Source organism: Diplotaxodon limnothrissa, linkage group LG9 (genome assembly GCF_057381915.1).
Source record: "Diplotaxodon limnothrissa isolate DT_005_m linkage group LG9, D_limnothrissa_male_GT1.1, whole genome shotgun sequence".
Taxonomy (NCBI): Eukaryota; Metazoa; Chordata; class Actinopteri; order Cichliformes; family Cichlidae; genus Diplotaxodon; species Diplotaxodon limnothrissa.
Genome location: NC_140604.1, coordinates 14,339,122 through 14,363,406, shown reverse-complemented (window position 1 = coordinate 14,363,406; position 24,285 = coordinate 14,339,122). Strand labels below are relative to the sequence as shown.

At 39.4% G+C, this 24,285-nt stretch overlaps 2 protein-coding genes across 2 annotated transcripts in view; one reads left to right on the top strand and one right to left on the bottom strand.

Annotated features, from left to right (window-relative positions):
• LOC146625327 (uncharacterized) overlaps nt 1–24,285 on the top strand; it is a 120,861-nt gene that overhangs the window by 8,446 nt on the left and 88,130 nt on the right. The window contains exons 3-5 of the mRNA XM_085362770.1: nt 401–506; nt 6,027–6,599; nt 6,852–6,964. Coding sequence (XP_085218896.1) covers nt 489–506; nt 6,027–6,599; nt 6,852–6,964 — 704 coding nt within the window. The 5' untranslated portion in view covers nt 401–488. The remainder of the gene's footprint in view (nt 1–400; nt 507–6,026; nt 6,600–6,851; nt 6,965–24,285) is intronic.
• The window catches only part of LOC146625328 (uncharacterized), a 155,623-nt gene that overhangs the window by 54,803 nt on the left and 76,535 nt on the right, over nt 1–24,285 (bottom strand). The window contains exons 4-5 of the mRNA XM_085362768.1: nt 22,990–23,121; nt 22,357–22,821 (exon numbers count right to left, since the gene is read on the bottom strand). Of these exons, the coding sequence (XP_085218894.1) occupies nt 22,357–22,821; nt 22,990–23,121 (597 nt within the window). The remainder of the gene's footprint in view (nt 1–22,356; nt 22,822–22,989; nt 23,122–24,285) is intronic.

The following is a 24,285-nucleotide window of genomic DNA, read 5'->3' as shown; positions in this document are numbered from 1 at the left end:
ACTCCTTTTGTTTAATAACATTTCAGTCTCAGACAATCTAGTTTTTCTTACAGAGATTGAATGCACCTTCTGCGGATGGCGGTACCACACAGTGTGCGTGGACTTCCCCTGTACAGAAGGCAACTACAAATGCTGTGAATGCTAAATAAACAGAAACAAATGATCCCTGTTGTCTTTGCTTAATGACTGGTTTTAGTCTTGACAATCCTCATTGCTGGCATTGCATCTTTCAATGCCAGCAATGCCAGGTATCAGTGTTCAAACCTTTTGTGTTTGTTTCCAATAAGTTGCCCACATCGGGAAACAAAAATGTGTTCTTTTACTTGTCAGATGAACATATGAGACACTTTGACTCTTCAGTGCAGTGTGGAGCCTAACAAAGATCTGTTTTGTGTCCCAGCTGATCAGCAGGAGGAGAAGAGTCTGACGGAGCAGCAGAGGAACATTTTCAGCTACTTGGACTCAGCTCAGCCACTACAGAGGAAACAATGAGCTCAACACAGAAGGTGACAGACAGAGCAGGGCGATATGACCAAAAATATTTATCACGATATACATTTGAAAATTTGCGATAACAATATAACTGACGATATAATTGACACTAGACAAAATACTTTACAACTCCACAACTTTATTAAAAAACCCATCAATGTATTTTCAGTTATACAAGCAGCTGTTTTTTATGTGCATTAAAGTTATATAAAAATTTAACAGTGCAAATGCAAATTGCTTGCTGACAGTTTAACCAAAAGGCATTTCCAGTGGAAATTGGCCGACATATCCTAAACATAACCATGTATAATATCCAGAAACTTAAAAAGAGGTTATACAGTCGTGGCCAAAAGTTTTGAGAATTGCATAAATAATGTTGAGAGAATATTGACTAGCACAAGGCTGGAGATCATCATGGCTGTATCCCAATTCAGGTTCTGCAGCTTTAAAGTACGCAGCCTCAACGGTCCTCAAGGGCCGCGTACTCAAAGACCGCTGAGGCTGGAAGTGCGAGGCTTGTTCATGAGACTAAAGTCGACTCACTTTGGTGATGGAACTATAATATTGCCAATATTATAGTTATTATATTAATCACTTCACTCAAAGAAAAGTTTCTTTGACAGTGTATATATAGATGTATCATATACAAGAGACAAATATTGTTTGTTTAATATGTTGGCATTACTAAATTTGGCTCAATGCTTACATATATGTGTAAAAAGCAAATGTACGAGCTGTGATAACTGTGTCTGATAGAATGAAGAGTAGACTGATATATGAAATATTCCTTTATTGGGTGAGAAAATCAGACCATGTCATAACTGCTTTAAGTCATACAGAATAGATATCAGAGCCTTAAACAGGCTGACTTCTGCTAAATGGGTCAAACTGGGCAGAAAGTATACAAACACATAACATCCTTATAGAATATGATGTAACACTATAGATCGGGGCGATCGTGGCTCAAGAGTTGGGAGTTCGCCTTGTAATCGGAAGGTTGCCGGTTCGAGCCCCGGCTTGGACAGTCTCGGTCGTTGTGTCCTTGGGCAAGACACTTCACCCGTTGCCTACTGGTGGTGGTCAGAGGGCCCGGTGGCGCCAGTGTCCGGCAGCCTCGCCTCTGTCAGTGCGCCCCAGGGTGGCTGTGGCTACATTGTAGCTTGCCATCACCAGTGTGTGAATGTGTGTGTGAATGGGTGGATGACTGGATATGTAAAGCGCTTTGGGGTCCTTAGGGACTAGAAAAAAGCGCTATACAAATACAGGCCATTTACCATTTACCTCAGAACATATAAAGCATATAAACAATTACAGCAATATGATGCAACAAACACAGCAGTGCTACTAATCCAAAATACTCAAAGCTTCATAGAACTGAAACAAACATTTATTTTTAGCTCCATTCTGCTGCTGATACATACTTTAGGTTTCTGAACATTAAACTTGTTGATTCAGGACAGACAATTAGTTATGTTAAACTTTCCTAGCAGTCCTTCACAAACAGGGAACAGTCTGTCTATTCTCTCCATCTGTCAGCTGCTGCTGGCTCTTCCTCCTCCTCTTCCTCACACATTGCTGAGTTTGTCTTGGTGGATCATCAGGGGTGCAAAGCCTCACAGATGATGTGCAGCAGTGGGTCCCTCAGTCTGTCCTCACTCTGGACACTTGCAGTTGTCACACATGGAAATCAAACGTGTGATAAGCTGCAGGATTCAAACACAAGTGTAACTTATAAACACATGTTCATACTTTTATTCCACAATCAGAGAGAAAGAGAGAGAGTGCAGGACAGACAGACGGGTGACAGTCTCAGGTGTACACACTGCTACAAAACAGCACCAGAGAAGGAGGATTTAGTGTTTGTGTTATTACGAGTGCTACACAAGAAGAGTTCCCAGATGGTGCAGTGGACACATGTGTGACTCCTGTGATTAAAGCATCTTTCTTTCAGCTTAACGAGTGAACCGTCAGCTCGTTCAAACACACGTTAAAGTGCGTTTGGCTCGACACCACCGAACAGAGGCAGCAATATAACATAGCTAACATTAACAGTGCAGTGAATCCTGCTTGTGCCGTGATATTCAGGACTGCAAACCGAGCAGCATCACTGACTTTCAGCTTGTTGTGTTTGTGTATATATGACTGACTTTAATTATCCACAAAATCATCACATTCTCTGTAAGATTAAGGTCGACTATTGAACAGTGAATATTTTAAAGTAAAGGCTTTAAAGCCAAGTTAGTACAAACATCACTAATGTCACATAACTCTGCCGACATGTGGCCAACAGTAATGTTTTAATGTTCTTCATTGTTCAACATTTGCACATAAATAAGTGAAATAATATTCAGTACTCACTTTTAAAAGTTTAGTCTTTGGCTGCTCCGCTTCAGCTTTTTTTTTTTTTTTTTTTTTTGGCAAAATTATCCACACCCACCGCCGCGCTATGAAGTCTGGGATATGTTGGGCCATGAAGTTTACACCGCCACATTCTTAAAATTCAGGGAAATGAAGGACGCATTTGTGGCTGCATTTCGAGCAGCCTTTGAATTGGGACAGCCTCGCTGTTACTGTGACGCAATCGGCCTTATAATGCGGCCTTTAAGGCTGCAGACCCTATGTCAGGCTGATTGGGTTAGAATGGCAGACCTGACATGTTAAAAGGAGGGTGGTGCTTGAAATCATTGTTCTTCCATTGTTAACCATGGTGACCTGCAAAGAAACGCGTGCAGCCATCATTGCGTTGCATAAAAATGGCTTCACAGGCAAGAATATTGTGGCTACTAAGATTGCATCTAAATCAACAATTTATAGGATCATCAAGAACTTCAAGGAAAGAGGTTCAATACTTGTTAAGGCTTCAGCACATCCAAGAAAGTCCAGCGAGCACCAGGATCGTCTCCTAAAAAGAACTCAGCTGCATGATCAGAGTGTCACCAGTGCAGAGCGTGCTCAGGAATGGCAGCAGGCAGGTGTGAGCGCATCTGCACGCACAGTGAGGCGAAGACGAGACTTTTGGAAGACGGCCTGGTGTCAAGAGGGCAGCAAAGAAGCAACTTCTCTCCAAAAAATCCCCATCAGGGACAGATTGATCTTCCACAGAAAGTATGGTGAATGGACTGCTGAGGACTGGGGCAAAGTCATATTCTCCACTGAAGCCTCTTTTCAATTGTTTGGGGCATCTGGAAAAAGTCTTGTCTGGAGAAGAAAAGGTGAGCGCTACCATCAGTCCTGTGTCAGGCCAACAGCAAAGCATCCTGAGACCATTCATGTGTGGGGTTGCTTCTCATCCAAGGGAGTGGGCTCACTCACAATTTTGCCCAAAAACACAGCCATGAATAAAGAATGGTACCAAAACCGCCTCCAACAGCAACTTCTTCCAACAACAGTTTGGTAAACAACAATTCCTACATAAGACACACAGGATTATAAGGGGCACCGTCGATTTTCAGAAAAATGAAAGGATTGATTTTAAGTGTGCCGTATTTTCCAAAAAACACGGTAATAACGACGGCCTGCTAGCATGCTCTACCACAAATAGTGCTTTGTTGTGTATCTGATGGACGAAAGCTAAACCAGTTCCACACCACTGAAGTTGAAGCATTTTTACAAACCAATTCTGGTTCATCTGTTTCATTCAACGATCCGCTTTCACCCTTCTCATTCTCCGTCGCCGCCATGCTTTTTCCTCCATGTGCGTATGAAAACAAAGGCACTGCGCAAGCGTGTTTTACCCATATTCTATCGTAATATTTCACTTTCTTATCGTTGCCCAACATTATACCGGTATTACCGTGAACGGTATGATATAGCCCAGCCCTACATGAAAGGCAACCTGATCGTGCACTAATCACACATTAAAATAAGCAAAAGAGGCAAAACTGTGTGCCAGAGTAAAAAAACAAAACAAACCCCCCCCCAAATCCCTTTAAACCTTAACACCAACAAAAGGAAGCATTTCTATGGAAAAAGAAACCCCTCCACTTGGTTTGACCTGCTGATGTCATATGTGACATCATCAGGACTTTAAAATGAGGAAATGCTAGGCGGGTGTTTCCCCACACGTGACCCTCATGAAGACTGAAAAGACAAACAAAGTATGAACTTAATGACTTAATCTGTAACATAATAAAATATAAAGTAACATGTAACTGAATATTTGCCTTAATTTGCAGAATGTTTGATTTGCCGGCAACAAAACGCTTACACAAACAAACCCGGGATAGTGAGTGCAGCGATGTTACTTGACAAATAGCGAATCATAGCAAATACATAGAAACAGAATAATGTGTACAATGTGCAAAAAAAGGTAAACACATATGGGACAAATGGAGAGCATTGCAACTGCTCCTCCACTTTGTCACAGTACAGTCTGTGCCAAAAAGTACTGACAGGAAACTACATGCTTTTGCAGAAAATAGGAGCTGCAGCCAGAAAGTGAATCTAAGCAGAGTCTTTGATTGAAACTTAAAGTGTGTGTGACGTCTAGAGGAAGTATATAAATAACTAGGCTTCCCTTTTGTGCTTCAGACCTGAGCTTATGTGTTCGTGTGTTCAGGTCTCCATTCCTGGGAATGAAAAATAAAGATCATCTTTTGAGCTTTGACCACTTTGAGCCGTGTCTTTCTTTGCCGTAGGGAAAACAAAGAACTGGGATTTAATACTTGTAGTTATAAAGAAAGCAATTCTCTTAAACACACCACTTTTTTTTCCCCGCTCAGCTGCAGTATCCAGATGAAATACATAATCATATTACACAGTTTTCAACAAACTGCAAATTAGTAAATGCTCGAGTTAAAAGTAACTTTTTGTAAAACTGTTATATTTAGAGCAACTTGTAAGTGGAATAAATTGCCTTATAAAATTAGAGAATTAGCTACTATTCAAAACTTCAATGAACACTTAAAAGCTGATTTACAGAACTTTTAGTTGTTGTAAATATTGTAAGAGTTTGTTTTTGAAATTTGTGTAATGTGCCTCAATGTTATTGATATTATTATTATTATTGATTGCTTATATTTTAATTGTGAAACCCCACTGTGGATGTAAAATTATGTGGATATTTTGAATCCACTTTATTGTATACTATTTTATGTGATAGTATTTGACGGAAGACGAGCAACATGGAAGCTAATGGGGTTCTTTTTGAATAAACAAATAAACAAACATAGGATTTATTATCAGTGAATAAATATGTATAAATCTATAAAAAAATGATAGAAATATGTAATAGGAAACAACAATATGATATAAATTATGAAAATAATATAAGTGTGTGTGTGTGTGTGTGTGTGTACAATCAGGAGGGATGGGCATGATTTTAGTGTTTAAACAGTCATGCATTATTTTTAACAGCAGGTTGGATGTAATGTGTTAGAACTACCAGCAGGTGGGGATAAGAGACCTTTAAGGTGTTTGGTGCCACACTCCACCTTCAGGTTTAAAACTAGTGTTAATGGAGGGAGTTTGAAGGTTGAGTTTGTTCCACGACTGCATTTCACTCACTGCCTCTGTTTGTATCTCTGTCACTGCAGGACCAACATGGAGCGAGAAGTCAGCGCTCTCAGGAGGCCGACAAACCTCACAGAAGAAAGAGAGAGAAAACACACACCTGTGACGAGTGTGGGAAGCATTTTACTGGGATTTATAAACTAAAACGGCATCAGTTCATCCACACTGGAGAGAGACCGTTCAGCTGTGACTTGTGTGGAAAGTCTTTTTCCTTGAAGGATTCCCTAAAACAACACCAACTCATGCACAGTGGAGTTAAAGCGTACAGCTGTGATCAGTGTGGGAAGGATTTTACTCACAGTAGCAACTTACAGAATCATCTAGTTACCCACTCTGGAATTAAGGCGTACAGCTGTGACGAGTGTGGGAAGGAGTTTACTCTGAAGGCTTCACTAAAACGGCATCAGGTCATCCACACTGGAGAGAGACCGTTCAGCTGTGACTTGTGTGGAAAGTCTTTTTACTTGAAGGGTCACCTAAAAAAACACCAACTCATCCACAGTGGAGTTAAAGCGTACAGCTGTGATCAGTGTGGCAGAGCTTTTACTCAAAGAAGCAGCTTACAGAATCATCTAGTTACCCACTCCGGAATTAAGGCATACAGCTGTGACGAATGTGGGAAGGAGTTTACTGGGAAGACTGAACTAAAACGGCATCAAGTCATCCACACTGGAGAGAGACCGTTCAGCTGTGACTTGTGTGGAAAGTCTTTTTCCTGGAAGGAATCCCTAAAACAACACCAACTCATCCACAGTGGAGTTAAAGCGTACAGCTGTGATCAGTGTGGCAGAGCTTTTACTCACAGTAGCTACTTACAGAATCATCTAGTTACCCACTCTGGAATTAAGGCGTACAGCTGTGACATCTGTGGAAAAACTTTCAGCCAGAGAGGAAGCCGAAATATACACCTACGCATTCACACCAGACATGATGTGTACTGCTGTGAACAGTGTGGCAAACAGTTTATAACTCACACACAGTTACAACAACACATGTTTACCCACACTGAGGAGAGACCTTATCAATGTGACCTGTGTGAGAAGACTTTTAAATCTCCACATTACCTGAGAGAACACCAACAGATCCACACCAGAAAGAGACTCTACAAGTGCAGTTACTGTGAGGTATGTATTTATATTGTTATCTTGTCATTTTAGCCTGACTGTTTGGAACAACTCTGCTCATTAAACTGTGTTAGCATGTTAGCAATTCTACTGCATGGAAAAGCAGCTCTGAGTGATTATTCAGATTTTCATGTCAGTTGTGATTTTAGTATTACTGTAGTATTATGGTGGTAGTATTGTAGTTATTGCAGCCCAGTAAACTGAGTGTGTTAACTGAAACAGTCAAATGTAATTGGACGTCTGCAGAGATGCTCTTTATTTCAGGCGACGTTCAGGATAAAAATGTTGAAGGACTGACTTACACTGTCTTTGTGTCTTTGTTTAGAAGCAGAGCGACACAGATGGATCCAGTTCTCAACCCTGTCATCACTGTGGTGGTGGGAAAGACTTTCGTTGTGACGTCTGTGGAAAAACTTTCAGTTGCCAAGCTGACCTAAAAACACATCAACATAGACACACTGGAGACAAACTGAAATACTGCAAAGAATGTGGGAGAAGCTTCACCACATCAACTGAGTTAAAACAACATGAACTGATTCACAGTGGGGTCAAAAAGCACCTCTGTGATCAGTGTGGGTCATCCTTCACCACTGCAGGTGAGCTTAAAACACACAAACGAGTCCACACAGGAGAGAAACCATACAAGTGCAGACACTGTGACAAAAGCTTCTCACAATCAGGTCATTGTAACGAGCATGAACGTACACACATGGAAGGAAACTACAGCTGTGACCAGTGTGACAAGAGCTTCAGGAATCTCAGTTCATACTCCGAACACAAACGATCCCACGTTACTAATAAACTGTTTCACTGTTACCAATGTGCCCAAACATTCACCTCATTGTCTGCTCTGTGCAAACATCAGTGTGATCACTCAGGGCTGAAATCACTCCCATCACTGGATCACAGTGAATCTGAAGAGACAGAAAGATCCTCTGGTTTCAGTGTCAGACTCAAAAAGCTTGAGATCAGGCTCCACAGAGTTCAGATAGAATCTCCTGTAAAAATCTGATGAGGCAGCTGTGAATCAAACTCTTCCCCTAGTTCCATTTTAAGCTTTCAAAACTGTCCTACTGTAGTGTTCATGTCGAGTGGTTAGCTTTCTTTTCATCAGTTCGTTGAAAACTCTGTTTCCTATTATAAAGTATTTGTTTTAATGTATTTTGATACACAAATGTCTTCTTGTTCGGGTTCTTTATGTTATTGAATCTTGGAAATGTTAAATAAAAAATTCAAATGTTAAATAAAGAAAGATTTTAATGATAAAGACTTGAGCCATGATGTCATTTCCTGTATTTCAGAGTAAAAACTGAAGTGACAAATGGAAACATGTTTACAGTCACAGTTAGATGAACTGTTTTCAGTGTGTTACAAAATTAATATATTATTAGTGCTTATTTAGTGAATATTGTTACTTGTTTAAACAGGTACATGGAGTTGTTTGCAGTGAAAGTTATTTTTAAACACAGTCAATATTCCTTCTCCTCTACCTGATATCCTTGGAGCATTACGAAATGAGCCGTCAGAGGGTAACAGTCCAGAAATAATGCTAGACTCACCAACTCTCATCTGTGTCTCAGTCACAAAAAGGAGATCCAATCCATTGGAGGAAAAATAATTTATAATGAAGCTTTATTTGCTAAGGACCACGCATTTGTTAGAGCCATCTTCATTGGAGCTGGAGCCTGGGTAGAAGTTGTCGGTGAAGCCCAAGTTAATGGGAGCAAATTCAAAAAGTTTATTCCATGACTCCCACAATGCAAAAAACAGTGGTGAGCAGGGTTATGGACACCTAAGCCTACAACAGTAACCAGACAGGAGATAACAGGATCCAGGAGACGTCTTGGGATGTGGCGGAAAGGACCATAACCAGCTGGAGCGGCCGCTGAAGAAAAGAGAAGTCAAGCTTTAAACTTCACCAGCCGACCGGCACGTTTACCCCGGTGTCTGTGGCGGTGTGTCGGAGCAGGTGGTGGCACTTTATGTAGCAAGTAATCAGGAACACCAGCCAGGAGCAGAGGATACCCTGTTTGTTTCTTCTGATTAGAGCTCTGAAAGCTGATGGCAAAAAACTGAAGATCTAAAGGTTTTTGGTGTTCCCCAGTTTTGAGTTGATTTCAGTGACAAGAAACATCAGAAACAGAACAAGCAGTAAGAAAATTGACAGAGGTAAACAGCAAGCACACACACTGGAGCCATTTTACCCTTTAGTTTAATTATGTAAATTACAATTATGTAATCTGATCATTTACAAACTGAAATAATCTCAACATAAGCTGACGGAAGAAGAAGAAATTGAGGAAGAAATTCAGGCCGTGCACTGAAAATGTATTTTTTCTTGTTATCTTAAGACATTTGGTGTGACGACTTCTACAACTCAGTTTTTGGTTTTGCTGAAGTAAAGTTTACACTCTGAGGAGTCACAGTGTTGATATTGGACACAAAGAGAAAAGTTCCTGTAATGTAAAAGTTAAAAGTAGAATTTTAAAATGGAACCTAAATCTGATTAGTAGCCAGTGCACCGACTTTAAAACGGGTCATATGAGCTCCCTTGTTCGAGTGGGTCAGTAGCCTCGCTGTTAGTTTTGAACAACCTGTAGACGAGCTAGCCCTTTCTTGTTTAGACAAGTAAACAGGCTGTTACAGTAGTCAAGTCTTGTAGAGACAAAAGCATGTATTATCATCTCGAGTTCACTTGTTGACACGATGGATCTAAGTTTAGAAATGTTCCTCAAGTGAAAAAAGCAGGTTCTTACTATCTGATTTAAATGTCCCTCCAAAGAAAAAGCTTCATCGAAAATAACACCCAGGTTTCTAAGGTTATGTTTCTGTGAGGAACCTAATTCACCCAGTCGCCGTTTAATATCAGGCACTGTCTGGTGCAATAATCAAAGTTTCTGCCGGATTTATTTGTAAGCAATTATTGTTCAACCATTGTTTAATGTTGGTTAAACAGTCAATCAGATTGGAGAGCTTATGAGCTTCAGCAGGCTTAAAAGAATAATATAGCTGAATATTGTCAGCAAAAAGATGATAAGATACTTCAGGAAACTGCTGTATTATCTGGCTTAAAGGAAAATTGTATATTAAAAACAGAATAGGTCCCAGTACAGAGCCCTGAGAAACTCCACACAACAACTCTATAGATTCCGACGTGATCTGGTTTGCAGACACACTAAAACTCCTTTCAGATATATCAAAAGAAAACCAGTGTAGAACAGAGCAGACATCCCAACCAGGTCTCTGTCTGTTTATCAGGATGGTATGGTTGACTGTATCAAAGGCTGAGGTAAGGTCTAGCAAGACTAGGACTGTGTATTCTCCGGAGTTTGCTGACATCATAATATCATTAGTAACTTTCAGTAGTGCTGTCTCAGTGGAATGCAATTTATGGCACCCACATTGAAAACGGTCATTGAAGTTATATTTCTCCAAGTATGCTGTGAGGTGGACAGCTACTCAAGGAGTTTTGACATGAATGGGAGTTTGGAGATTGAATTTTAAAGTAGTGTTGGATCCAGGTTGGGTTTTTTGAGCCTTGGTTCCACAATGGCATGTTTAAAAAAGCTGGGGAACACCCCAGTCTGAAGAGAAACAGTAAAAAGGTTCCCAACCCAAGGATCAATGGTGTCAAAAGCATTGATGAAGAGCTTAGTGGGGACAATGTCTTAGGGGCTTGTAGGTGGCTTCATTTTGTCCACCAGGGCTGCTATCTCAATATATATTTTGCAGTTGTAAAAGTTGACCAGGAGTACAAAGGGAGTGCCTGACTCGGAGAACAAGAAAGCTTTGGGGAGATTTCAGCATTGATTTCTTTAATCTTGTCAACAAAAAATCGGAGGAGTTTACTACTATCTACTTTAGAGTGTACATCTATGGAGGAGATCAAATACTTATTTTCCACCCTGATTTACGAATAAGTTCTTTACAAATCCTACCATGTGGATTCATGGATTTTTTTTTCACATTCTGTCTCTCACAGTTGAAGTGTACCTCTGGTGCAAATTACTGACCTCTGTCATCATTTTAGGTGGGGGAACTTGCACAATCGGTGGCTGACTAAATACTTTTTTGCCCCACTGTAGCTAAAGGATCCTGTGTATCCCGCAATATACGCTGAATTCTGAAAACTCTCCTTATCAATCTTGCACCTTCCGCAATGGGTGGCTCGCGTACAAACGGACAGGACATGGCTGCGACAGACTTCCCAAATCCACCTTCGCTTTTATAGCCGTGGTCTCTCATCTTGCTTACATGAAGTAATTTACTATTACTACTCTAAAATATGAATTACATCTGGAATAATCCAATACATGAAATAGAATGATTAATGGTACATTTCCCTTTTTGTAGGAAATGACCTGTATGTATCTGTATGAAATCAATAAAAGAATCAAGTACTGCATTATCTTTAGTTACATTGATAACATTTATTTATGGAAAAACAGTGGTAAAATATCGCTGTTGCTTTCGTATAAATGAAGCGGACATACCTGAGTGGCCGCGATCTAATCCTGTTTACATAAAGTAAGCCTGCTCCCGAGCAGGTTTACGCTTACGGATCTGTTGCTATGACAGCAAGTCCCGGATGAGCTTCGGAGAACCGAACGATCCAAGATCACGCGAAATCGTCAACAATCAAATCCAGCTAACTTACTTAGCGAGGTACGAAGAACGGACCCCTGACCCTTATGAAGACTGAAAAGACAAACAAAGTAAGTACGAACAAATGACTTAATCTGTAACATAATAAAATGTAAAGAAACATGTAACTGAGTATTTAGCTTAATTTGCAGAATGTTTGATTTGCCGGCAACTAGTGATGGCCAAATGAAGCTTTCTGAAGCACTGAAGCTTGTATTGAAAAACGGTTCATTACTCGAAGCTTTTCAACACAGTCCTCTCTGGTGACATCTGGTGGCCAAAAATATGAAGAGCAGCTTGAATCCACAAAATAAAACCAACTGCTTCATTATGACTGCCCACTCACTCTACAGAGTGGAATTTTGTCTGATATTGGACCACCACTGTGTTGCTTTAAACATGTATTTTTGAGGGTGAAAAAAATGTTGTTTATTTCTTTAATACATAATTTTGACCAGTAAACTTTCCTTGTTTAAGTATGCACCGTGGTTTGGTCTTTCTTTGCTTGTGACTTCTTGATGTTGGTAAATACAATAATTGAAAAGTACCACGCTACATATAATGTACATATAATAATGTACAACACATTATGGAGTATGTTTCTGCTGTGAGGTCCAGCCTCCTTGTACTTATGCAATTAATCGCCGGACAGGCATATTTATAAATAATATTATATTAGGGACATTTTCCTATACATATTTTTGACCTGGGGGTAGAATTGATTGTGAACTGGAAAAGGAAAATGCTTATGAACTTGCAAATTAAAAACATGATTCATTTAAAGTAGCCCTTTTTCATTTTTATTTAAGAAGAGAATTTGTTCTAGTGTGCGATGGCCAAACTTGTTCCTTTTTGTGGAGATAATTTCTCCTGCACTAAGGAAAATCCCATTACGTGGCACAGAGGAGGCTGGAGTGCAGAGAAACTGGTAGAGATGCAGTTATACAGTCTACCTGGGCCCCACCAACTATCAGCTAAAGAGAATAAATTAATTAAATTGCTGCACATTTTGCAGACTAACATTTTAAGATTAATTTAAAAAAAAGATATATATTTTTATAACATTAAATGTAAAGAGTCAAATGGAAGTTTTTCTAAAGTTATTTAATGATATTTATATTATGAAAATCAGATTTTTGACATTTTAAGTTTTTCCCGTTTTCAGATAAAATAAACACCCACAAAACAAAAGCAAACAGCCAGAACACAAAGCTGGAAAACCCACCCGATCGACCAAAATCAACTCAAAATACTCCCACACAACAGAACCTCCTCTATTCCTCACTGGCTCCAAATCTCTCAGTAGAAATATCAGTGGTTCGCTATCTGTCACCATCAAAACACTCCACAAATCCCGCAAATGATTCACTTCCTTATAAACCAGGGAATCAGACACCGAAGAGGTTAGGTTCTAAATGAAGCTTCGGACGTCACTGATCACGTGACTCTGGCCAAACGAATCAAGCTTCGACACAGTGCTTCTGAAGCAGTGTGTCGATTTTTGTGACACACGCACCGGAGCGTCAGCTTCAAGCGGGCCATCACTACCGGCAACTGAACGCTTACACACACAAACCTGGGATAGTGTGTGAAGAAATGTTACTTAACGAATAGCAAATCATAGCAAATAAATAGAAACAGTATAATGTGAAAAAAAAAGTAAACACATATGGGACAAATGGAGACCATTGCAACTCATCCACTTTGTCACACAGTAACAGTATAACTGTAACACATTTGCAATTTAGATCCAATATTTATGAGAGAAATAAGTGAATTAAAAATATCAGACCTCATGCCAGATTTAATTGATAGAGATATATGCATGTTATTATATTATGTATCCCAGATAATTGTTTTTCATCTAGCCATGGGACACCCACCCCTTCCTCCCAAGTTAACTGCAGCCAAAGCGAGCTAGTGGGGGTATTTAGACACTCACAACCAGTGGGGTAAAAAGAGCAACCAAGAAACTGGCAGCCTGCACGGCCACCGATGTGCTGGAAGAGCTAGAAGCTCTACCCATGGAGAAACTCTTGGAGAACCTTGCTAGCCTTGTTTTCAGATCCCTTTAAAGTTTATAAAGGGCCTAATCATTTTCATTAAAATGTTTTATTACATAAATGTTACTGTTTTATTTCATTTTGATTTATGCTCCCACTACACTGCACATCTACAAACAACAATGCCATGGACTGTCAGTTGCTTTTACATGCTGTGAACATGAGTAGGTTTGATCAGAGTTTCAATTATAAAAGAAAAGGAAAAGACAAACTGAGCAAAAAGAAGCAAAGAAGGGGAAAAAAAGACCAACTTCTTCCCAACTGACAAGAAAAATACTCGTCATATTTTCATAATAAAAGATCAGGCTCCCCATTTATGACAGCTTGGACCATTAATGTATGTTACATTGATGCTTGTTTTAGTATGCTACTGTACAGTTATGGTCAACATCTCTATTTAAATATAATTAATATACAAAATACAATAAAATTTATACATGAATTATTCATTATTTTTTACTACTGATAAAATTCATGTATACTAATAAAAGTTATACATGAGTAAAAGCATTATTAATAATGATTAATAATAATAATAATTCTAATGCCAACATGATGACTGTTCATAGCTCCTGCTTTGAAATACTGAACTTTAAAATTGTCTTACCAAAAATAAAGTATTTATTCTCAATGATCCCAACTAAACCACCACAAGATTGGTTCAGATCTCTAGATTCATGTATGTCCAAATTCCTTTGGAAAAATAAATCCCTATGTATAAGCTTAAAAACACTACAAAAGACCAAGGATAAAGGAGGATTAGAACTACCTAACTTTCAGCACTACTTCTTAGCCAACAGGCTTCAGTTTATCTCAGGATGGCTAAAACATACCCTCTTAGATGATCCTTGGATAGATGTAGAACAAGCACTTTGCAATAATCTAGAGATTTCAGATCTACCAGCTCAAACATCCAATGACATGAATGCTTCAAAAGCATGTTTATTGTATTGCTCTCATTTTCTTCTGCTTGTTTTCTTTTTTCTTTCTCAACAGCTGATCCAGGTGATTGATATATGTATTTTTTTGTCTGCTTATTTACTTGGTTTTTGTTTTGTTGCCCTTTATCCCCGTCCCTCTTCTCTGCTGTTATTTTTCCCTCCTCCTTTCTCCCTTTTCTTTTCCTCATTCAAGTCTGTCCCGTATCTAGCAAGTGAACATAAAAAAATAAATAAAATAAACAATAAAAGGTGAATCAAATAGACCATTACGGCAAGGCTGGGATGGTCAATTTGGTAAAGTAAATCCGTTGGGCATCTTTCCTTGCCTTTAGACAATAATTCTGATGGCAAAAGAACCAAACAGACAAAAAAAAAGAAAAAAAAAAAGAGTGTGGCTGGTAAGGATGAAAACACATACAGAGCGTAAACTGTCTTTGTTAGTAACAAACGTCAGGAAAGAAAAGACAAAACACACAAACACTCATGATATTCATGAATAATTAGAACGCATCTAAACATTCTGGTCGCGGATTTTTACAGTCTTATTTGCACTCGGTCATCTTCATAATCATCCTGATCAATACATGACAGGGGAGGTCCTGAGGTAGGCGGGGCTCTCTGGTGATGTCAGCATGAAAGGCAGGACCAGCGTCAGCCACATGTTGGTGAAGCATCACAGTACACTGGTGTGGGTTCCTTTCCAGATGTTTGACATTTGACACTTCAACGTTGAGGCGAACAAGAAGACACAGTGTTGGGTGAGGTTACTGCAGGGTTTCTAACTGACCAAAAGCAGAAGCACACAGACCAACAGGGATCAGATGCTGAGTGTTAGAGGAACAAGCTCATCTGTGCTGATCACTGAATGCTGCTGTGTTCTTTTGTTGAAGTTGGCTGGTGGGACAGTCTAATAGTGATATCCTGCCCATCTGAGGAACAGTTTTAAAAAACACATGCAATACTTTGTTTGTATTACAGTCAAAGTTTATGTTAATTTTTGTCCTTTAAAAGTGTTGCTGTACTATAAAGTACTATAATTTGGGCTAAAATGGCTCAGATAGTCTCTCTCTCTCTCAGAGTATCTCCTTTGAAAGTGGAGACTTTTATCCACTGATCCACATCACTTTACCTGGATGTTTTCTTTGAAGCTGGATGAAGACTCCTCTCCCTCAATCCTGTTGCAGCTTTGTGGTCCAGTTGGCCTCTGAGGTCACAGTCAACATTTTAATTTTAAAGTTAATTTTTGTCCTTTAAAAGTGTTGCTGTACTATAAAGTACTATAAAGAGTTAGGAGTTCGCCTTGTAATCGGAAGGTTGCCGGTTCGAGCCCCGCCTTGGACAGTCTCGGTTGTTGTGTCCTTGGGCAAGACACTTCACCTGTTGCCTACTGGTGGTGGTCAGAGGGCCCGGTGGTGCCAGTGTCCGGCAGCCTCGCCTTTGTCAGTGCGCCCCAGGGTGGCTGTGGCTACAATGTAGCTGCCATCACCAGTGTGCGAATGTGTGTGTGAATGGGTGGATGACTGGATATGTAAAGCGCTTTGGGGTCCTTGGGGACTAGTAAAGCGCTATATAAATACAGGCCATTTACAGGCCAGGCCATAATTTGAGGCTAAAATGGCTCAGATAGTCTCTCTCTCTCTCACAGTATCTCCTTTGAATGTGGAGACTTTTATCCACTGATCCACATCACTTTACCTGGATGTTTTCTTTGAAGCTGGATGAAGACTTCTCTCCCTCAATCCTGTTGCAGCTTTGTGGTCCAGTTGGCCTCTGAGGTCACAGTCAACATCTGTAGCAGAAGAGGAGAAATAAAAATCCAGGTTACCAAAACTGGGACCTTTTCCAAAATAGAGCGTAACTGGAATTTTTCAGCCTTACAGGCAGATAGTCGTCTAAAGCTGCAGCTTTTTCTTTTTAGCTTTTTCCAATCTCTGCTCTCTGCTTTCTCTGTGAACATGTCTGCTTTCTTGGCATGGGTCTGTCTGCTGTTGGTGAAGAGACTAAATCCACATACTCGCTACTAAGATCTCCTCAAGTGGTCTTAACCAGATAACAGTTTAAGAGTAAATGTCATCCTGAGAGTTTCACCTTGGGCAGATGCTGTCTTGCTAACATGCAATCATGAGCATTAATCTATGAGGTGAAAAAGAGATTTTAAAAACTCCAGCCACAAGTTTTATTTCATCTGTGTTTTGGTCAGAGTCCCGTCAGACCTCCAAAATGGTGTCAGAGTGTTTTCTATTCACCTTCCACGTGATGAGCACAGGCCTCAGGTCCAGACCTCCACGGGCACCATAGCCTCTTTGGAGCTAATAGGTGAAAGCAGGTTTTGTTGGGACAGGAACTGAAGAGGAAACTGACAAGGAAGGCAAGGATCTTCTTCAGCTCCTCCGAGCCCGAGCTGGGACCTCTTTGCGTAGGCCAGCATTGGTCAGGTAGCCCTCCAACGTCGCTGGATGGCCGACAGTGGAAAACCTAGAGGAGTAGGAGAGAAAAAGCAGCTTGGAGCATGTCTTTATACTGTTTAGTTTTTAGAGCCACAGACTTTCTTTTAATCTCATTGTTCAGGATCTATGATTGATTATGTATTTATTGTATTCCTCCATGACTGTGTGACAGAAAGTGGAAAAAAATCAGCTTTACCTTTGTTGATATGCTTGTAATTTTAATATTGATTACATTGCCCATGAAATAATAGAAAGCTCATATATGAAAATGTTTTTTTAAAAAGAAAGTTCATCTGAATACAAAGGAGTACACTCACCTTCTGGTGATGGAGTTGTAGCGAGTGCTGGTGAACATCCAGGCCTCCTCGTAGAACTGATCACTGATTGGATCCAAAACATCGATGGAGGATCTGTGTAAGCGCTGAGGATCGTCCTGATGGACAGAACAGAAGGAGAGTGAGACAAGTGAAGATATACTAAACAATACTGTGAAATGAACTGACCCACACAGAGTTTGATTCAGAGGTGATTGACACATTATTTGACCACAAGCAATCTTTTCTGGTTTGACGCCGTCTTTGTAGCCAGAAACCAGCTCTCTCCTCGGCTTCCTCCACTACACGCTTCCCCCACGCCAGTCTCCTCAGTCACTATAAAGGGGAGAGTCATGAGTTCCATCACCCTCACCTGTGCCGTCCAACGTCCCGCCACCAGCCTCCACTGCAGCAGGCCAGAGACCACACCCCTGCCACAATAAGTAAAAGTATATCCTTGCTGTACCCTTAATGCTAAATATGCTAAATTAACCGCTCCCCTTGCCCCTTTGGGATTATTCTTATGTCACTGGGATGTTGACCTTTGACCTTCACATTAGAGAGGTGGGCAGACATAATTAGTGTATGAATTTTAAAGTAACAGGTAATAAAGAGAGTGTAGAAAATGTAGTCAGGTTTATTACTCTATATCACACATGAGTGCCCGAGGGAGGCGGGGCTGACTGGGGAGAAACAGGGAACATAGAGACAGGGGTGACTCGACATGAAATGATGAAACGTGGGACACGGGAACAGAAACTAAACACAGGCTAAGAAGAACACTGAGGCAGGGAGAACTAAGATTACTGAGAGCCTGATAAATAAGAATAACAAAAACCAAGAAAAACAATAGTCAAAGAATATTAAACGAAAAACACAAAGCATTGGGCCAGGACCCACTACTGTGACATTTATATGTGATAAAAACATTAAAAACTGGACAATCTGCTCAAATGTTGAAATCTTTCTACGTATACTTTAGGTTCAGCTCTCCATCCTGGCATTTGGTTAAGCATGATTCAAAAATTTTATTTTTAAATTGTTTTATTTTGTTTAACTGGTTTTAATTATTAGTTACTTTTTGTGAAAATTTGTTGCGACATTTAAAAATACATCATTTATTTTCAAAAAGGAAATTTAAAAAAGTATTTTTCAAACTTATTTGATTTAGAGGATCATATTTGACCAACGTAAATTTTTTCATTTCATATAAAATGACTGAAACAGTGAACTAAATATCTGAAATCTTTCCTTGCTTAAAAGTTATAATCCTACTTAAGTTATAGTGCAAACGCTTAAGCAACAAATATACTTAATGCTCATTAATTAATATTTCACTTTAATGTTGCAACTACGCACTCACTTCTGTCTTTAAACAAAATATTTTCCAGTTACAGAAATCATGAAATCCAAACTAAAGTGTTACTGTTGCTATATGCATTTTATATAAATAATCGATGATGGTGCTGACATGAAGGAAGAGAAAGTTACACGTTGCATCCTTTGAGTTTGTCTCCATGCCTTTGGGCGATTTTCAGAAGGACAGATGTTTCTGTCCTATTCTTGAATTAATTTTTTCAAACACAAACACTATTTTAAAGCTTCTAGAGAGTAAAATAATAATGATAATTATAATAACAGTAATAAAAACAAAAGCTCTCAGATCCATCAAACCAAGCAGCAGAAAGAACAATAAGAGAAGATAAAACTTTAACCTTGTAGACTTCATTATGTTCCAGCTGCTCTACAGACGCTGTGACCTCGGACTTAAGCAGGTCGTAAAGTATGTGCAGCTCAATAACTTCATAATTACACCCTGTGGTATTTAGGCAGCAGAACAACTAAGAATAACAACTACAAATAATGTTTTTAGGTTTCTGTTGTACTGCAAGGTTCTGTACAGGAGAAACAAACCAAGAGCAAATATTACGTCGCATTTACACCCGAGCACGAAGAGCCTTCAAAATTTATCAAATTGAATCATCTTTGTTTAGATGCAAGAAGAATCATATAGAAATGAAAAAGTATAAATATAAATCCAGAGCAAAGATATCCTCTAAATCAGCGTTGCACATGTGCAGCTGCTGGGATTCACTTAAGCATTCGGCTCGTCGCTGTTGCAGGTTTTTCTCTCGCTGTTCTGGCTCACAGCGCTGCAAGCACAAAAATAAATATCCCCAAAGGTGTGAAAGGGAGCTAATTAGTAAGAGTATTGTTACTCTCCCCAGGAGTAGTCCAGCAGTAGAAATCAGTCCAATAACAAGGTGTGTAACATCTAGCAGGGTGACAGAAAAACCCAGGGTAACTTCCAAGGACCTCAACGTCTCTCTCACATTGCGTTTTTTAAACATGTTTCCATTTGTCACTTCAGTCTTTACTCTGAAATACAGGAAGAGAAATCATGGCTGAAACAACTTCTCATGAAACCAGGGGTGTGGTCCAACAGTCAGTTTTGGTGAGGAAGGTTCCTAACTGAGAGAAGTGACCCAGAAGTATCTGTGTAGCAGCCACAATGAATCAAGATCATGAGCTTTATTAACTGATCAAAGTCTCTTCTTTCATCTTCTGTATTATTCAGTTTGCATTGGTAATGCCCATTATTGTAATGCTTTGTTAAGATGAGCAAAACTTTCTTTTACTTTGGGTTAGCTGGGATAAGTGATGGATGGAGGGAATTCTACTTCAGTCACAGAAATCCTAAACAGGAAGGAGGAGCAGAGTTACAGTGGATCACTATCCAGCAGAGAAAAAAGATTTCAATTTCTTGGCCATGAGTGAGATTTACTAAGTGGGCAAATTATGGTGACAATACCGTTCCAGAGTGATCTATTAATAGTGCACCAATTTACATTCAGAGATGCATGCAGCCAGTTCATTTCAGCATTAACCGGCTTTCTACCAACAGCAGCACAAAAACAGCAGATTCGATCATGGAGACACTGAATCTGCTAAACTAATTAAAACATTGTAAGTTCAGGTCTTCAGTTTACGTTTCTTTGTGAAAACAGCACAGCAAAGGAGACTCTGTGACGTTTTGATATAAGGGATAAATCTTCTGACCGAACCTGCTGGGACTGTGTGAGGTCCTGAGGCTAAGAGTAAGGATTTATCCACAGGAGAGCTGCGTTCTTACAAACCATCCCACTGTGTAAACCTGACATCTGTGGAACAGCTGAGCTGTATGATGTGTACAAGGACACAAAACATTATTTACCATCAGATCCCGAGCCCTCTATGTGTTAATCAAGACACTGCTGCTGTGCTACATCCATAAATAATGAATAAATTAGGAGCTAAAGCTAAAAGGACAGTTTATTTGTACCATCTTCATGTCAACACATTCAAGAACATCACAGATGAAGAAACATTAAAAACTTCTACACTACATAAAGCAAGAAAAATAGTTTTTCTTGCTTTATGTAGAAAAACAGAAACATGAAACACCTCCAAGACTCTCTTTGAAAGAACTAAAAACCTTTATTCTCATGGTCCAATCATGAGTGAACTCATTTAAACGGACAGCATTTATAGAATGACTATTAAAAGTCAGTGAGTGTCAATAATCATGAGTGAACTCCCCGATGAAGCCTTGTGTGCTAAAACATGTCAGAGTTTTAAAGGTTAAACATGAGTTTCCAAAACGTTTTGCTGGAGAACAATGAACTATTTGACTGAGTTTCAATTATTTACAGACGAGCAAAACCAGGACAGAGAAAAAAGGACAAAACTGACTCAGTAAAACGACAGAAAATAAGATCTCATGTAAATCTGTATTATGTAGAAGTTCAGCCCAGCAACCAGTTCAGTTCAACACAAGTTTAAATGATTCTATCTGAACTCTGTGGAGCCTGATCTCAAGCTTTTTGAGTCTGACACTGAAACCAGAGGATCTTTCTGTCTCTTCAGATTCACTGTGATCCAGTTATGGGAGTGATTTCAGCCTTGAGTGATCACGCTGATGTTTGCACAGAGCAGACAATGAGGTGAATGTTTGGGCACATTGGTAACAGTGAAACAGTTTATTAGTAACGTGGGATCGTTTGTGTTTGGAGTATGAACTGAGATTCCTGAAGCTCTTGTCACACTGGTCACAGCTGTAGTTTCCTTCCATGTGTGTACGTTCATGATTGTTACGATTACCTGAATCTGAGAAGCTTCTGTCACAGTGTCTGCACTTGTATGGCTTCTCTCCTGTGTGGACTCGTTTGTGTGTTTTAAGCTCACTTGCAGTGGTGAAGGATGACCCACACTGATCACAGAGGTGCTTTTTAACCCCACTGTGAATCAGTTCATGTCGTTTTAATTCACGTGATGTGGTGAAGCTTCTCCCACATTCTTTGCAGTATTGCAGTTTGTCTCCAGTGTGTCTACGTTGATGTATTTTTAGGGTCTTTTGCCGACTGAAAGTTTTTCCACAAAGGTCACAACGAAAGTCTTTCCCACCACCACGGTGATGACAGGGTTGAGAACTGGATCCATCTGTGTCGCTCTGCTTCTAAACAAAGACACAAAGACAGTGTAAGTCAGTCCTTCAACATTTTTATCCTGAACGTCGCCTGAAATAAAGAGCATCTCTGCAGACGTCCAATTACATTTGACTGTTTCAGTTAACACACTCAGTTTACTGGGCTGCAATAACTACAATACTACCACCATAATACTACAGTAATACTAAAATCATAACTGACATGAAAATCTGAATAATCACTCAGAGCTGCTTTTCCATGCAGTAGAATTTCTAACATGCTAACACAGTTTAATGAGCAGAGTTGTTCCAAACAGTCAGGCTAAAATGACAAGATAACAATATAAATACATACCTCACAGTAACTGCACTTGTAGAGTCTCTTTCTGGTGTGGATCTGTTGGTGTTGTCTCAGGTAACGTGGAGCTTTAAAAGTCTTCTCACACAGGTCACATTTATAAGGTCGTCCCTCAGTGTGGGTAAACATGTGTCGTTTTAACTGTGTGTGAGTTATAAACTGTTTGCCACACTGTTCACAGCAGTACACATCATGTCTGGTGTGAATGCGTAGGTGTATATTTCGGCTTCCCTTCTGGCTGAAAGTTTTTCCACAGATGTCACAGCTGTATGCCTTAATTCCAGAGTGGGTAACTAGATGACTCTGTAAGCTGCTACTGTGAGTAAAAGCTCTGCCACACTGATCACAGCTGTACGCTTTAACTCCACTGTGGATGAGTTGGTGTGTTTTTAGGGAACGCTTCAAGGAAAAAGACTTTCCACACAACTCACAGCTGAACGGTCTCTCTCCAGTGTGAATGACCTGATGCTGTTTTAGTTTATCCTTCCTAGCAAACTCCTTCCCACACTCGTCACAGCTGTATGCCTTAATTCCAGAGTGGGTAAGTAGATGATTCTGTAAGTTCCAACTGTGAGTAAAAGCTCTGCCACACTGATCACAGCTGTACGCTTTAACTTCAGTGTGGATGACCTGATGGTGTTTTAGATTAGCCTTCAAAGTAAAACCCTTCCCACACTCGTCACAGGTGTGTTTTTTCTCTCTCTTTCTTCTGTGAGGTTTGTCGGCCTCCTGAGAGCGCTGACTTCTCGCTCCATGTTGGTCCTGCAGTGACAGAGATACAAACAGAGGCAGTGAGTGAAATGCAGTCGTGGAACAAACTCAACCTTCAAACTCCCTCCATTAACACTAGTTTTAAACCTGAAGGTGGAGTGTGGCACCAAACACCTTAAAGGTCTCTTATCCCCACCTGCTGGTAGTTCTAACACATTACATCCAACCTGCTGTTAAAAATAATTCATGACTGTTCAAACACTAAAATCATGCCCATCCCTCCTGATTGTACACACACACTTTTATATTACTTTATAATTTATATTATTTTGTTGTTTCTAATACATATTTCTATATTTTGTATAGATTTATACATAATTATTCAGTGATAATAAATCCTATGTTTGTTTATTTGTTTATTCAAAAAGAACCCCATTAGCTTCCACAACAGATGTTGCTCGTCTTCCGTCAAATACTATCACATAAAATATTATACAATAAAGTGGATTCAAGATATCCACATAATTTGGCTCTTACATCCACAGTGAGGTTTCACAATTGTTAAAATATAAGCAATCAATAATAATAATAATAATAATAATATCAATAACATTGAGACACATTGCACAAATTTCAAAAACAAATCATCTCTTACAATATTTACAACAACTAAAAGTTCTGTAAATCGGCTTTTACGTGTTCGTTGAAGTTTTGAATAGTTTGAATAATTCTCTAATTTTATAAGACAATTTATTCCACTTAAACGTTGCTCTAAATATAACAGTTTTACAAAAAGTTACTTTTAACTCGAGCATTTACTAAATTGCAGTTTGTTGAAAACTGTGTAATATGATTATGTATTTCATCTGGATACTGCAGCTGAGCAGAAATAAATGTGGTGTGTTTAACAGAATTGCTTTCTTTATAAATACAAGTAAGCCATAGAATATTTTAGCCTGTACAGGAAGCCAAGAAAGTTGATTATGCATTTTATCAATATTATTATAGTATGAACATCTTAACACTAATCTGGACGCCTTATTCTGGACTAACTGAAGTCTGTGTAGATCTGTCTTATTAGCTGCTGACCAAATGATTGAACAATACTCCAGATGAGACATTACTAGTGCATTAATGACATCTTTCATAATTGAAGTGATACAGAAAGAGCATTTCATAGCCATAGCTATGCCTTGTCCCATTTTCTTAATAACA